The sequence below is a fragment of the Pholis gunnellus genome (assembly GCF_910591455.1).
Source record: "Pholis gunnellus genome assembly, chromosome: 9".
Classification (NCBI taxonomy): domain Eukaryota; kingdom Metazoa; phylum Chordata; class Actinopteri; order Perciformes; family Pholidae; genus Pholis; species Pholis gunnellus.
Window position 1 is genome coordinate 9,431,416 of NC_136535.1, and position 16,930 is coordinate 9,448,345.

The 16,930-nt window shown below is 41.9% G+C and overlaps 1 protein-coding gene across 2 annotated transcripts in view; it reads right to left on the minus strand.

Annotated features, from left to right (window-relative positions):
• The window catches only part of stard13b (StAR related lipid transfer domain containing 13b), a gene marked incomplete at its 5' end in the record, with an annotated part of 60,402 nt that extends 44,923 nt beyond the window's left edge, over nucleotides 1-15,479 (minus strand). The window contains 4 exons of one of the 2 annotated variants that reach the window (XM_079166729.1): nucleotides 793-826; nucleotides 6,678-6,824; nucleotides 7,991-8,116; nucleotides 14,520-15,479. In XM_079166729.1, the coding sequence (XP_079022855.1) occupies nucleotides 793-826; nucleotides 6,678-6,824; nucleotides 7,991-8,116; nucleotides 14,520-15,479 (1,267 nt within the window). Of the gene's footprint in view, nucleotides 1-792; nucleotides 827-6,677; nucleotides 6,825-7,990; nucleotides 8,123-14,519 lie in introns of both variants that reach the window. The other variant, XM_079166728.1, reaches the window with a different exon arrangement.
• Between the last annotated feature and the right edge of the window lie 1,451 nt (nucleotides 15,480-16,930).

A 16,930-nucleotide genomic window follows, 5' to 3' on the forward strand; every position in this document is an offset into this window, starting at 1 on the left:
AATAAGAGACATTCTTGAGACGCCGACTGGGAGGGAGGGAGCTGACACCTGTGGCTGTCAGTCTTATTAACATTGTCTGAGGCCTGAGCAGTGCTACCATTCAAGCCAAGACACAGTGCAGGATCAACTTGCAGGGAGATTTTTCATGATGTGCCCGACAGCAGCGCAGCAGCGTTTCAATCGCAGTACAGTGCTGACTGCAGACCGACACTGAACAGATCCCATAAAAGATCAAGCTTCAGAAACGGATTTAAGCATGAAGTTCAGTCAAGAACACAAATAATTCTTTTACTCAGGAAATTTCACAAGGCAACAGTGTCTAAATTCTACATTTCAGCACCTTTTCTTGCTGGAATGGGAACAGAAATATACCCGGATATTCCTTTTCAGTTCCAGTGAATGTAAATGTCTTTACCATTAGATTAAAGGTAATACAGTATAAACATGCAGGCAAAGTGTGCAGAGTTATAAAGGTAGTCTCTGCCATACAGATAAATATTTATTAAGCTTTCTAATATCCATTTGGTCACTACTGTTATCACATTTACTGATCTGTTGTTTCTACCTGCTAAACATGGGTCACTGGGTGCCATCCCAGCATGCACAGAGCACAGAGGAAGAGAAACAGACCTGGACAAGGTTGTCAGTGCATCTCAGGCTCATGACGGACAGAGGGACAACATATTTAAGACCCAGAGATCTAAACTGACTCGTTCTTATGTGTAGTGATAGTGTTGACTTCTGAGGGAGCAATGTAAGCACATTGCATCAGAAATATGAATAAAGTCTTACCTGCCCCTGCTGCGTTGGTCATCTTATTGAACATCTACAAGACAAAATAGATAACAAGCTATTAGTAACACAGGAAAGATCATTTTGAGCGGAGGCTACTCATCACAAGGAGGTGGATAGCTGAAACCACGGAAGAGGGATTAGAGCAACGACAATAAAACTGAGATTTTGGCTTTGGCTATTTGAATGCAGCTCAAAAAGCCTGTCACATTATTTGGCTGTGAAAACCATTAGAGGCACACACCCAGGTCCCTGAATTCAGGAATAGAGGATGTCACCCTGCATTCTTTTAAAGTGTAATCACTCTCGTAATGACTAAGTCAATAAAGAGAATCCCCAGCAGGGATGGTGGCATGATTTAGCACTTGTTAACTCCAAATAATCTGTTGTTAAGTCAGGAAATGGAAAAAAAGACAGGAAACACCATGAGATTCAAACTTTTAGCAGAAGATTACAGGACATTTTATTGAGACACATTGTTGCATTGTTTGTGTTTGGGAAAGGAAATGGATGATACATACAACCTATTCCTGCAAAATGAAAGAAAACAAAACAGGATTCTCACTTAAAACCAGGCGTCGACCTCTGATTCTGAAAGGTGAAGCCAATGCAGAAGTGCCTTAAACTTACATTCTCTGTACTGGCCATCAGGGGCGACTCCTCTGGTTGCAAAAAGAAGATTCTCCCTTGGATAATCACCTCAGTAAACATTGTAAATATGAATGTATTGTCTCAATTGCTAGTTTCAAGTCTTGGCATAATGTTCATTTAGTAAATTATGGTCCCATTTAGAGTAAAGTAGACCATAAAGCAGGGTACGTTTTAAGGTGTGGCTACCTTCTGATTGGTCGCTACCAGAGCTCTATACAGTGTCACTATATACATACACGGTGTCACTCTTCCGCACTTCCTTTCACTGGTTGCAAAAATCCAAGATGGCGATGGCAAAAATCCAAGTTGGCGATGGCCAAAACGCAAAACTTAAGGTCTTAAAAACCACAGTCCACAAACCAATGGGTGACGTCCTGGTGACTACGTCCACTTCTTGTATGCAATCTATGCTTAAAACACTGGGTGATAGAGGTCCTTGATTTGAATGGTTCATTTTGCAGGTGATGAAATGACCGCCAGAGGCCAGAGCACTGAAAGTGTCTCCCTAATCAGGACCAGTCAGGATTGCTTCCCCTCCCTTGCCAAAGTCTCTCCTCCATTTCCCCTCCAGTGCCCCACTGCTCTGATTTACGCTCTTGTTTGCTTTCACTGTTTCCACATTTCTACCCTGGCAGAGATAAAACGCTGCAAAAACTCCCAGCCTGCAGGTTTGCAATACGGTTGACTCTCCGTCAGGACGGTCACTTGGCAATCAGCCCACGTGGTGCTGATTCAATATGTGCAAAAGTTTGATTGGTCAGTTGGACTCAACATAATAAGTTCGTCGTGTACTGCATGTTTCATGAGGGCCACGGCCCCCCACTGTTGTCATGGCAGCAGAAACGCTCGCAGTGTAAAGAAGCACTTGGCTGGACGAGCGACCTATATGGCTGCCACTTTGCTGTGACAACAAACAAAAAAAAAGACCCGATTGGCTGGATTAAACAGGACAGGTGGATTTGTTTGTGCACTATCTGTCTTTGTTATACGGTCTTTGACACTTTTAGGCCACACGGCATGAGGTCGGAGGACTGCGGGCACCTGGAAGTCCAGTTTTGATTTATTCAGATGGAGAGGAAGATTTAAAGCATAGAGAGTCCCAGCCAACAGATTTCTGGCAGGTTATATTAAACCACCAAGGGTGTCCATGTGGTTCCAGGGTTAGCATGCTCAACCACTCCAGTATGTGTCTCTGACTCTTACTTAACAGAGAAACAAGAAAAACAAGTCATAAATGTATGACTCAGACCCTAAAAGATGTATGTTTACCTCTGTTTAAATATGGAAGAGGTGAGCGGGGTCTCTGAAAAGCCACTGATGTAACCCTCTTTATTGACTGTGAGATTTGGCACAGTCTGGCAGAATTTCATCACATATATAAACACTTCTGTAACAGAGCTCAATGGCAGGGTTTAATGTACAGAAACGTGAACGGCCATCATCTCTGTGCATTCGAAACCTACACATGTCTTTGAAGGGAGGGAAATGCAACGGACTTGATAAGTTAATCTCCACGGACCAGCTTTAGACCCAGTTTCAGAAATAAACTTGCAAAAATTAGCACTCCAAAAACCGGATGCCGGGCCCCAGTGGAGATGTGCCGATTTGACAAGGCTTCAAAGACTTAACTCTCTCTTTTTCAACAGCAAAGAGAAAGTATTTCATCCTGGCATATATAGAGCGCTGACCCACTTTAAAACACATCGGCGTAGTTCAGTCCAGTGGCAGTCAGATGGTGGACACATGTCAAAGGCTGCAGGTCAGGAAAAGTGACATCCTCTACGCAGGAGAGCTGTTGTCTTTGCTTTCACCAACAACTATGTTTACATGGAGTGACAGGTCTGCGTGTGTGAATGATCGCTGCTGTCCCAGCACAAATGACACCTTGACTGAGAGTCAACAGGGCAGTTACAGGACCGGTCGGTCCGAATGACAGCGCAGCGTGTCCCCTGTTCTGCCCATCTCTGTCAACACCAATTAAAGTAAGAATCCTCCACCCAAATACATCTCTAACCACCAACACTAGAACACTTTAAAGAGCTGGCCTCAACATTGTGCTGAGCAGCAGGGTCAAGATAAATACTAACAAGGTTTATACAATAAGAGCTAAACTGTTTTCATTTTCAATAAATGTCTTGATTATTTTACCAGTTACTTGTTTAGCCCATAACATGTTCGAAAACACAGAAGAATGACAATTATGTTTCTACAGAGGCCAAGATTATGTTTTCACATTGCTTTGTCTTGTCTAACAAACAACAAAGATATTTAAAGTTACAAAAAGTAACAACTGATGCCTTTATATGACCAAAGCAAATGAGACCATCAGCGAGAATATAGTCTACTTCTATGTGGTTATTGGTAATGCTGGTCAAAATCAAACAAAATGATAAACAGACCTAGTTTTGGCTTTGCTGAAGCGGCTCCTCCTGCAGCCAGGAGCAGAGCTTCGCTGTGCAGCTCCGCCGGTCAGACCCTGCTGCAGTAAAATGAGAGGTTTTCTAAAGGGATTCTGGGACGATTTTGTCCACAGGGACTGCCAAAATCAACACAAGAAAAACAGCAAATCCTCTCATTTGAGAAGCTGTAAGTCGGGATTGTTTGGGCACTTTATCTTGACAAATGAAAATATTGTATGAGTTGACACGTCAATTAATCAACAAATCTTTTCCGCTTTAAATACAGTGTATAAAAAGAGCTTTTAAATAAGTCACAGAAGACTGGTTTTGAGAATAGAAAACACACTTGGTAAAACAGACTAAATTGCATTTTTGGAGCAACTACTATAAATGATAATCCCGCTAATATGTTCAGTCAGTAGACTTTTAGGCAAAAAAACTGCAAGTTATAGTAAGTTGCAGCTCTTCAATTATGAATATATATATATATATATATGAGAGAGAGAGAGAGAGAGAGAGAGAGAGAGAGAGAGAGCATACCATCACTTTATAGACATTGTGTAATAAAGTATTGTGTAATGATATGAAGAATAAACAAACATATATAAATATTCATATCTCCCTGCATAAGACAAAATCTTTGTCAACATCCAACACATTCCAGCGAAGATTAGCTCTGCCTGCATGATGTGCAGCAGATTTAGGGAGATATGAAGTGCATTCCAGTTTTTAGAGATCATCCAGAGGCGGGGGGGGGTCAAAGGTTATCGTGCAGGTGCCAACAACCTTTACCAGATACATCCATAAAGCATCGCTCAGTAAATCCATACCTGCTGTTCAGGCAGGGTGTACTGGCTCACACATTGGGCCTGTTTATTCTTAGACTCCAAGACTGAGATTTAATCTGTATCGCATTCTCGCTCCCTGCTGTCAGAAGTTTCATACGGTCTTCCAGAGCTCTTATGTAAGACTCAGAGGAGGAACTCTCTGCATGTGCAAAGCTGCTGACATTTCGTCTCATCTGTTTTTGGAAACTTTACAGGGTCACGCTGAAACCAGTGCACAAAGCTAAAGGAATAGTTTGGCATTTTGGGGAATACGTTCATTTGGTCTTGAATGAATCAATGAAAGAAAATACCTGATAGGGGACCGATGTGTGATCTTGTCTGCTTTCATCACTAGCTTCTACACTTCTGTTTAGCGTTAGAATGTAATTTAGAGGAATATGCCTAATAAAAATATATTTATTCAGCTGTAAATGAGACTTTTCCAGAGTAGAGTTGCTGGTATGGGGATCTGGTTACCCGTGGACAGAGCCAAGCTTGCTGTTTCCCCCTGTTTCCAGTCTTTATTCTCAGCTAAGTAACATAACCTTTGCCAGAAAGCGAATAAGCATATTTCCCAAAACGCCAAACCTTTAAACTTTCCCATGCAGCAAATGGTCAGCCTCAGACATCACTTTGACCTACGAACCTAGAGTTGTACAAATCCACATTTTAATTCAACACCTACAAGAATATGAACATTTGAGTGCAGTATTTGTGAAATTCATTATTTCATAATTTATGATGAAACTGTATCACGTATAATCATCAAACACCCTAAAACATCTCGCCCGCTGAATAACATGTGATCTCATTATACTCAAGGTTACACTGCAGTCAAAATACTCTTGTCTCTAACATATGTGTACATTCCCAGCTGTCCTCAGGCCACATTTTAACCCATGCTGCTATCATTTTCCCTTATGGGTTCCATAAAAAAAAAGACAGATGGCAACACATCTGAGAAGAAAGCATCATTTCATTTCAAGTACCCAGTGCTCACAGACAAAATAATCTCCGTAAAGCTCAACTCTGTCTCACCCCAAGGAACTTCAGTGTGATTCCATCCTTCTGCAGTCTACAAAATGGACTATCAAAAGTATCACATGGTAACATGGTGAAATGAAATTGTAAAGTGAAGAGAGTCTGGAGTTTTCTCTCATAAGCAGGTTGTTTGCCATCCCATCGCAGCAGAGCCATCGAGACAGCACAAAGCACAAGCTGAAAGGCTTTGGATTTAAACCCGCCCTGCATTCTGCAAATCTCTCAGTTGTCTGTTTCTTTTAGGGCCGCTGAATGGTGACAATTATATACTTTGTCCAGCCGAAGTGAGTCCTGCTTGTTTAAGAATGCCTAAGCTGACATTATTCTCGACGAAAACCTCAAATATTTACTGATGTAGAGGGAAGAGCAGCTTAACAGATGTGAATGTCGGAATTTCAGCAGAGTGAAGTTGGATTTATCTTAAGAAATCTGTGATTTTTCTTCTTCTTCTGTCGACACAGTGATCATGACATAGTGGTCAAATTTGTAATTGTGAAATGTAGGTTTCACAGAGTGGGATTCTTTTCATGAAGGAAACTAATAAGAAAGCTTATGAAATATGTTGTAAAAGTTGAAATCCTTCTCTCAGTGATACAGTCATTTCGTTTTTTTACCCCTCAGTAAAACATAAATCATAATGTCTAAATACAAACTGTTCAGCAACCAAAGACAAAAGCTTCAACGGAATTTCAATACTTGGCGCAGTCCAGGAAGTAAACAGGTCATTGCAGTCCCCCAAAAATGCTAAAGCCATATTTGAGCTAAAAAAATAAAACATGTGCAACCAGTTGTGGAGTTAGACTCAAAGGAATTCAGCAGCTCACAGCCTTAAAGATGAGATGTTAAAAACAGAACTGTGTATAGCAAGTTTGCAGGTACACACACTGCCTGTACTGTATGATTCCTCTTTGACTCACAGAAACCGTGGGACCCCCTGCAGGAAGCTGTTACACTCAGAGAAACTTACCGTCTTCTTGGTTGTTGCTCTTGTTCCCATTGAGGCGCTGCGAGGAGCGGAGGACCTGTCCTGGCTCGGACATTCCCCTCTGTCTGGTCGTTGGAGAACTTGGTGGTTCAGGGCTTGGTTCAACGTGGACTTTGAAACAGCACCACTCTGCAACAACATCACAACAACAATCAAAGATCGGGTCCGTCTCTGTCCGGCCGAGCGGGCTGGGACAGGATGGTCTCAACGGTGGCCAGCGGAAAAGAAAACAAGAGGCTGAGGTCAACTGCTGGGGAAGTGAAATCTCCACTCTCGATTCAGCTCGACAGAGGCACACAAAAGAGCCTGTATGTGCGGATCTTCTTTTGAGAGGACAGAGATTATGACCTCGTCAAATATCCCAGTAAAGATGTCTTGTCCTGCCCAGTCGCCTGTCATTACTTAAAGCAAGTAACAGTGAATGCCTGGGATGGTTATGCAGATGGCTGGGAGGCATGTGAGCCTCTCTCAACCATTCCTAATGGACCAAATCATACAAACTCCCTTCAGTACAATAGCTCTTCTGTGCGGTACATACATATGGACGCCGAAAGAGCACTTTTGTTCCCGAATGCTAACTCTGGTGGGATATTTCATGAAACATGCCACCATGAGAAGAGCCCTTTTTTTCGGGACAGAGCTGCTTGGTCCCAGTCGCAAACCTCAAAAGCACAATGGCTGTCTGTTCCAGCCGCACCATTGTGACCCGGCTAAAGCCCTGTACACTCCAGTACCACATCTAAGAGCGGCAGACCTACATCATAAAACAGACTCAAGTCAGAAGGACACCATAAGATGGCCTGACAAAGCGCGTAGTGTTGCAGACAGACTACATCCCCATATGTCACAAGTCCCAGACACAGTTACGACTCACAAGAGATCAGCATACTGGGTCTCCTCTCTCACATACTGGGTTTATGGATTTGAGAGAGCATGTTTGAATCCAAACCTAATGTAGAACACTTTTAAAACTCAGCAGGACATAAAGTTACGATGAACACCTGTTTCTCACAGGTCCAAATAATCCATCAGGATTTTCTCCCCACAGAGCAAAGTAAATTGATTCGGCGGAGTTTACAAGCATGACCAAGTATGCAGCGTACGATTCACAGGAATGTGTACAGTACCAACCGTCACGCATACCATTAGGCACCGCATGCTGCTTTATAACGCAGTTCATTTCTGCGTTTATATCAAAGTATAAGGTACAAAGCTCTTGTCAAACCCCTTAGGAGGAATGGTGTTAACTTGAGTGACAGCAGTCATGCTGCAGGACTGCGTGAACACACTCTCACCTGTTTCTTGCGGGTGGTGCAGGGTGTGTTGGAGGGGGAGGAGTTTGCACTCAGCGCCTCCTCTATGTCTAGATTAAGCTGGTCCAGTTTCCTCATCAGCTGGCTCATTGACTTGGACCAGGGAGACTTGACCTGCTGGTAATCAGAGAAGCACTGATTTAAGCAAAGACAAGCTACTAAAGATTGAGCCAATAGCAGCAGGTTGATACAATTCACAAGGTTTTGTTTGCAGAATTTGTGTATTTAAGCATAATTACGTGGTCTTGTTGAATTTTAATGATTTAATTTAATTTGTTATCATGAAGTGAAGAATTAAAAACAACTTTTGTGTTTTAATATCAATCCATTTTTTATGTTGTATCTCATTTTATCTGTCTTTTCAGATTTCTGCCCAAAATGGCAGCATATCTGCATAATGTAAAGTTCAATTCACAGCAGTAATCAAAGGAAAAGATACTCCCTTATTTAATCACATAAACTACATTATGCACACACACGTTTCTACGTAAGCTAGACATACACACAACGCTACACATGTGAGTTTTCAGTCATTTGAGGTTAATGTCAAGTAGAGCTGCTGACACACATCATCAAAATCGATTAGTATCTTAATTATACGCTTCAGATAAACCAATCAAAATCAGAAACTAATTTCTTTATCTGACTTTCAAACCCGCAGTAACAGTAATTGAAATCAGGGGTAAAATCAGGTTCATTAGTTAGTCCAGTGATTGCCTGTCATCCTTGCCAGACTTATTTAACACATGAGAGCTTTCGGTGAGGTGAGAGCTCTGTCGATTTACCACACTGCCCCGAACTCAAAAAGACTTACAGGCAAACTCCAAAAAAGTATCTTGTAAATTGCAGATGCTACATCAGTGGACTTCACTGCTTTCGCACATGGAAATGTGATCTCCTCTGCTGTGTCTCAGGGTGAAAGAGCAAAGGAGGAGGGCTCCAGACATGTGTGCCCTACAGAGCATGATGGAATTCCCTGCACTGGCTTTCACTACTCCCCAGACACACCGTGTATATAAATAGAGCGTCCTCACACAGACAGGAGCTGTGTCTGAGGAGCTGGAGGTCCAGCCTCGTAAATCAGTAAGATGCTCCTCAGTCACCAAAGCATAAATTAACATTGTTAATCCTGGATGAGGGTCACAAGCTGCTGCATGATGCATACTCTTCTACAGCATCGCTGTGGAACATTTTCAAGAATCCCAGAGTGAAATCCCAGAACTATTGAGGAGTGTATTTTCTTCTCTTCCAAAGTTTTTGACACAGTAGTGACAATATTTCCTATGATGCCCGTCCTAGAATATGGTTGCATCAGGAAGTAGGATTGAGGGTCAGATGAGAATGAAAAAGTAAATGATCTAAATATGGATAAATATGGATGACATAACAGATAGCCACATCTATGCGTTTCTACAGTCAATGGTTCTTTAATGGTTAATTCCCTCCACCTCAATAAATAAATAAAAACTCCATTTCTGTAATTAAAACTAATTTAGCCCTGATTACCGCCAGCCACTTCTAAATCAAGTCATTATTCCATTTTTAACATCAAGCCTTTCAATGCACAATCATTTCATTGAAGGGACTCGTCAATAAATATTCTCATGGGAAATCCCCAGAACATCTTGCAGTTGGATAAACTGTCTTAAACAAGTATGACACTTGTTTTCGTATTTTCCTTGATTCACTGTAGAAAAGAGCTGGAGTCCAAATGAGGACAGGCCAACCATGTGATCTATTTTGAGAGTGTTTGCAATCCGTAGACCGTTGACTTCCCATAACTGTAAATATCATTCAGTTCAAAAAAATGTTTGGTGACATACATCTCTGTAAATATGTCTTTATTTGGCATATATCAGTATTATGCCTTTCTACAGTTGTGAACACGAAAATCATTCTTCGTGAAGCAACACCTCTATATCATATTACAAACGCACTGACAGACTTATATTATGTTGTATTCTCCCTAAATTGGGAGGAATTAAGTGACCAGACACCAGACGGTCCATTTACTCCGCTGACCACCCGGTGTCAGCTGACTGACTCCGCAGCGGGAGAGAATGCCTTTTACCACTCAATCTCTCAGGAATGACCTAAATCTGGCCAATCCCCTGCTGACCCCTGAGGCCTGAGGGGTCACCTGGGGTCACTGAGAGGAAAACAAAATGCTACGCTTCTCTGCCATGTCTGCCTTCCAAGCTGACCAGGGAATATAACAGGTTTGACATGGGATCAGTATGTTTAAACAGCTCAATCCTCTGTGTCTGCTCAACAAATATAAGGCCTTCACATACTTTTTATAGAAGACTGATCAATAACAAATCCACTCCATTCTCACTCTACCGCTACCCCTGTAATAAGACAAGAACACTGTAGATGAACCTTTGCTCACACGTTCCTCTCCGTGTAAGCCTTATAATAGGATTCTAGTTCAAAGATATGCGCACTGTTTTCCAGAAAGTCCTCCAACACACTTTAAGTTTCTGTTTATATTTTAGATATTTTCCAGGGAGCATCAAAGTGTCATCGCAGATAAAGGACAAGACTCTTGTTTCAATTGTCGAAATAAGAGACATGAATACTTCTTTCTATATTGTAATTTGATACATACCTCTGAATCACAAAAATACAAAGAATGATGCCGTTTGATGAACATTTTTTGTATTTGACAAAATAACGGTGATATGGTTGGTTATATGGTCCTGTGAGCAGGAACACAAACATGGCTCTAGTTCCTGTTTATCATCATTCTGAAATCAATGAAGCCAAGACGTTTTTGTAAAATTAGTTGGAGGGTGATTTTTTAACCTGGACCCTATTTTCCCGTGTTTTTGTGTCGAAGTTTGTTGTTCTAAGTGGAAAGAACCCTACAGAGAAATAAAACCTTTTCCTTTACCTTTCACTTGATCCGGCCTGTTTGTTATTCTGTCATTTGACGTGTTGCTGGAAGGCAACGGTGAGTGAGAGTTGGTGAAAGGAATGCCAGTGTTGTCAGAGTTTGTTGTGTTGAAGTAAAGAAAGTGTGGCTTAGATTTGTCTAAAAGATCTTAAATGTCATGGTTGACTATTTAGATGATTTTGACAATGTGGATGCGACTCAAGATTTCAGAACAAGACTTCTTCGAGCGAGACACGCAATAAACAACAGGCTGGATCAAGCGAAAAGGTAAAGAAAAAATGTTTTATTTCTCTGTATGGTCCTTTTCATGATGTTGTCAGACACTTTTAATAATCTGAACCTGTCAGTGGCAGAAACAAGGTTTTTTAGTGGACCAACAATGACGGTGAGGAGTTGCCCCGAGTGCTTACATTGCAGCCGGTTTAGAGTCTGCAGCATTCTTGCTCAATACTGAACCAATTTTAAGAATTGTTGTCCCCATTAGTCACTTAGACATAAAAACATGGGAAAATAAGGTCCAGGTTGAAAAATACTGAAGTTTACCCTTTAAGCACCAAATCAAAAGGAACGAAAAGCATATGCGTATAAAATTTTATCACGTGTGAGTTCTGAACAAATCCTGATGTCTGCACCTCAGTGGGTGCACATTCCTCCAACTAAACACAAGACAGAGACTGATTCGACTGTGAGTCTATGGATATTATGTATAGACTTGAGTTAATCTGGAATTAAGCTGTAATGATGGCAGGGCACCAATCCTGCTGAAATGCCCATGAAGAAGAAATTAGCCTCTAGCTTGGGTGTATGTTTGTGTGAGAAAAGATGATTGTAACTCTTCAGATCAAGAGCAGAAAGCTGCACCTCAGTAATCTTTCAAGACATACGTTTGAAAAACGCTTGATATTCTAAGTTAAAAGACTGAAAATGTATTTTGTATGAGAAAAGAAAATGAAAGAAGCAGCAGATCTTGGGCGCTGGACTCCTAATTAACCCCCGGAGTCAGACAAACAGAAATGCAAGAAACAGATGCCCCATTCTGGCACATGCTCAAGACAAATCTGGAACACATTCACACTGTCTCTTTTCAGTGACATCCCCACAAGGTGCTGGTTAGGAATGTCGGCACTTCTCCTTCGAATGAGACAAATTCCAGAGAGGGCTTGACGCTCAAGTGAGACACTACCCTTGATTCATCTCTTGGTGCCTTTCCCCTCGATCCGGCCCCGGCAATTGTGTGAAGTCTTCACACCATGGCAACTGAGCTGGTATGAGTCAATCCTTTAGATAAATGCATTAATGTTATCTTCTGGGGACAACAAAATGTGAGCCCACTATAACTTTATCAGCGCAAATTGGCCACATTGTGAACCCCAACACAGCGGCTTTGACATGGAAATGAGGAGTTAAGTGTGTGAGCTCTGGGCTCGGTGCCTAGTCTGCGCCACCCACAGAGAGTGCCAGTGATCACCATGGAGGTATCCAAATGTAGCAGGCGGTCATGCGAAAGGGCATTGGCTACCTGGCTACTCGGAGGAATAAATTACAGTCTTAATATCCTCCGATGCAAAACACCAACTGAACACAGCCACAACCGGGTCTGTGGAGCGGGAAGGATAGGTGAAGAAAAGTGTATTTCTAGGGGCATTTAGTCAAAGTTGAGCTAAGTGATGCAAGCAGGGGGGAGTCGTGAGACGACACACAGTGAAAACGCTATGCATACAGTGCCCTCATATGGTCGATTTCAACCACTGCATCTATGTGCATTTACCCCACTTCAACGGTTTCACACAATTTAAACACAGATTAAATTACAAAACTAAAACATTTAGTTCAATAATTGTTGTGGCATTCTGCATTCAGATAATGTGTTTTTGATTCAAACTTATGCATGCATGAATTATGAATATTGGTCTTAATTGCTGTCATCATTTTGTCTTTTTTATAAAGTTTTACAGTGTGGGGTTGTAAGAAGGATGCAGTTCAAGTGCTATTTTTATGCAAATGAGACTCCCATTCACGATGAATATTAGTACTTTGCTCGTATTTAGTGTCTTTTTCTTTCTAAGCGTCATCTTTTTTAAGAAAAATGACTTAATTAACATCATGGCTATTTCAGTTCACTCTGCTCTCTGAAGGGGACCAGCTTTGAATGCAGACATGAACGACTTATTCTATGGTAACAAAAACAAGATTCTTATTTCAAAGTGATTATATTTATTGCAATATTAAATTCCATTTCTGCCAACAGATCCACCTAAATGCTACACACTGTTCCTTTAAGGTCTTTCATAAAATGATTGGCCTAATTTTTGTGGTTCTGTGGTTGGATAAGCTATCTGATATCTAGTGTGTGTGTGTGTGTGTGTGTGTGTGTGTGTGTGTGTGTGTGTGTGTGTGTGTGTGTCTGTGTGTCTGTGTGTGTATATAAAGTGATATATGTTGTTGAGAAAAATAGCTTGTTTTCACAAATTTTTTCTTTCCAGCCTGTTTCCAGACTTTCCTATAGCGATGCCCACATCGCAGTCCACCATTATGATAACAGAGCTTGTGGTGGGATGACATGAGAAGCATTGACCTGCAGTCCTTTGATATTATTGACAACAGGCTCCCTGGATTCCCTGCATTCCTCAACTTATCTCCAAAACAGCTCATTCAGAGCAGGGTGTCATTCGGCACACAAAGCTGGCATTACCTCAACATCTTACCACACCAACAGACAGAGAAGCTAATCTCCACCAGCCGTTTACTACGCCCTGTTTACATGTACACTATTATCTGCAGACTGTTTAGAAAAGGATGACAGTTATGTGTTATTGGATATGTTCCCACCAGTTGTAACGGATTTGAACACATTTATGAATGTTCACATGAGGCTTTCAAAGGCAACAAAAATCAGGGATGAGGGTTTAGACTTTAGAGGATGGTTACAACCAAGGTCAGGCAAGAGGCTGTGTGAAAAAGAGACTGAAATGTGCCTTTTGTTGAAGATTAAGAGAGCCGTTCAGTAATGGATGTTCAGTGCTCATACGGCCTGCAATGGGATCTGTCAAAACACCGCTGCCTGCTGAGGGAGTGGAGAGAAAGCAGAGGCCGTTTGCATTCCTTCTGGATCTGCCTTTCACCGCTACAAATGTGAAGTCAGTGTACTCCTACACACTTTCAGGATACCAACTATGCATTATCTCACAGAGTAATGATGTTACTCAATTTGAACGGACCAAATGAAGCTGAATAATGCCACAATAAGTCTATTTTCTTTTAGAAACAAGGTTTTCTAGATTTCTATACATAGAGTTTTAGGTGCCTTTGACTGATTCATAATGCAGTACCTGCATTAGAACTGTATTACTTGTGCCTCTATTTTATTTTACTATCTAAAATGTTTTATTTATTTTCCCTTTAATAGCTCATGTGGATTTATTACACGTGAAACACAACTTGTATATTAAGCAGAGATAAATTCGCAATTATGCACGCAGGGTTTTCGGACATTTTCCATGGTTTTGAGGTATTTCACGTGTGCAAATCTAAACTAAATGTGGCTTTTGGACATTGTACGTGCATATTTGTAAAGGGTTCCTAGTGGATGCTTTTAAATGATTAGCAGCATACCTCCTTACTGCTGGTCTCCCGCTCTGCTTCATAACCACAGTTTCTGGCCGTGTGGTTGATTTCTGCTCGGGCGCTCACAGCTCCTCTCCTCTTCTGTTTGTCTTTGCCTGTGCCCCTCTGTCTGCGATTGACAGCATACTCTCTACTCTGAGGCAACTCTGAGAACACACCATCGTCGTCCCCATCATCACCATCACCATCATTGTGATCATCATCCTCCTCCTCCAGTGATGACTCTCCATCGTCGGAACTCTCATTGACAAAAGCATGGCCGTCAGCTCCCGAGGGACAGGAGTAGTGTGAGAAAGTGATGGAGCTCGGTTTGTGCTTCACAATGCGTGGGAGATCCAGGACTCTCAGGCCAGGATAAGGAACAGTTGCAGGGACAGTGAGGGTAGGAGTGGAGTCAAGATTGAGGATGGGACACGGGTCCCCTTGAGGCATAAAGACATGGCCATTTGAGATTGTCTCTAACCTCTTGAAGTGTGTTTTTACACATTCAGAGTTCAAATCTATTGTCTGACCAGCATGATTCTGAACCACCTGGTCTTCTGCAACCGGAACAGGAAGCGAACAGCAGTTGCCATTTGTCCAAGGTAATGTGGACACAATGCCTGCTTCATGAAGCTGGGCGGAGGCCACTGGACCAGGGTCCAAGGGTGCTTCACTGAGAAGGACTGACTGTTCAGACTCCTGTAAGCACACAGCTTCATCAGATTCAATGTTGTTATAACTGACACAAATATAACTCTTCTTTAGCCTGTGTATGTCTTCATCCGACTCCAACAGCGAGCTTTGGGCTTCAGGGAGACAATCATCCCCTCTGTGGTGGGCTGAGCCGTTAGCCGACAGAGCAGAGCTTTCTGAGGTCAACTCCTGTGTTGAGAAGGCAATGTTCTGTAATCCTGAACCTGTCCAAGACTGATGGTCCTCCAAATTCACCACAGGTGGAATCTCCATTACTGTTTTTTTCTACAGTTTTTCATAATTCAAAACATAAATCCACAGGTACTTGTGCTTGATGTATCGGATGGCCATTTTTATCCAAGGTGCTCAGTCAAACCACGCAGCAGATGACCTGAAATAAACAGAAAAGAAAATACGTGAATGGCATGTAACACATCTGACAAGCGAGTGAGATGAAGATTAATTCCAAAGACAACACAGGAACAACACGATGGACTATACATACGTCTTAGATGTCTCTGTGTCCTGTAATTGTCGAAGTCTCGCTATACGACCAGAGTTTTATGTAAAGCTTCTACATCCAGCCCTGAACAGCTCTGACTATCCAGTGAGAAGTGTGCTGTGAAATTCAACATCTGGCTCAGGCTGGGCTGTTCAAGTCTGGATCTGTTTCACACACGATCGTGGTGACATCACTGCACAGAGGAATCCGACTGCTCTTCCCCAGTCGGTGATTTACTATGAGCTACACCATTCATCAGGGCAGAAGATGTCCCCAGTCGACTATGGTTAACATCCCACTCATCCCTTCATTAAGCCCTTTGTTAAAACACACCTTTGACAGGTTTGAGAAAATCCAAAGGGCACACGGAAAAGCAAACAATTGCAATATTATGCCGCTACAGATGATTATCATCTTGTTCAACCCAAAAATCTTTCCTCAGAGGGCATTTTTAGTCAGGATAACAGTGCAACTGAACCAATACACTTTGAAAATAAACAACCTGCACAAGACCTGCTGAGTCCAATATTTTTTTCCCCTCATGTTTTAACAGCAAACAGTTGATCGAATAAATGTAAGCCCAGAAAACAATCAGCTATTTCAGTGAGTTTTCTTGAAATGCTCCACACAGCTACATAGAGTTAATTAATTTACATTAATTTACACACATGTCTCTGCTGTTACTGTGAGAAAGCTGCAGTTGGCAGCGCCTTTACCATGGCCTTGAGACACTTGAAACACACCCAAACACGCACGCACACGCACACACACACACACACACACGCGCACACACACAAACGCACACACGCACAAACACACACACGCACAGACACACACAAACACCCACACACGCATATATGCAAAGACACTCTTTTGCTTTTAGGACACAAGCAGATAAAACAACCACGGACAAAATCTGACTCTGAAGATATGTTTTAGAAATCTGACTGGATGAAAGAAATACAGTATGAATACAGTATAAATAATAAGTAAATGAAATGGTGTATAGTGCCTCCTGTAAAACCTGTGCCTTCATGGTGAGTGTGAACGAGAGCGTACAAGAGATTAGGGTTCCTTCCAAGAAACCCCTCTTTTAAAAAACACTATGCAAAGAGGGTCTCATTATTCTCAAATGAATGCAGAGCAGATTGAAATGGAGGGAAGAAGTCACAGACTGAAAATGAACTGGGAGTGTTGACTTGCAAGCCAAAACCACAACTTA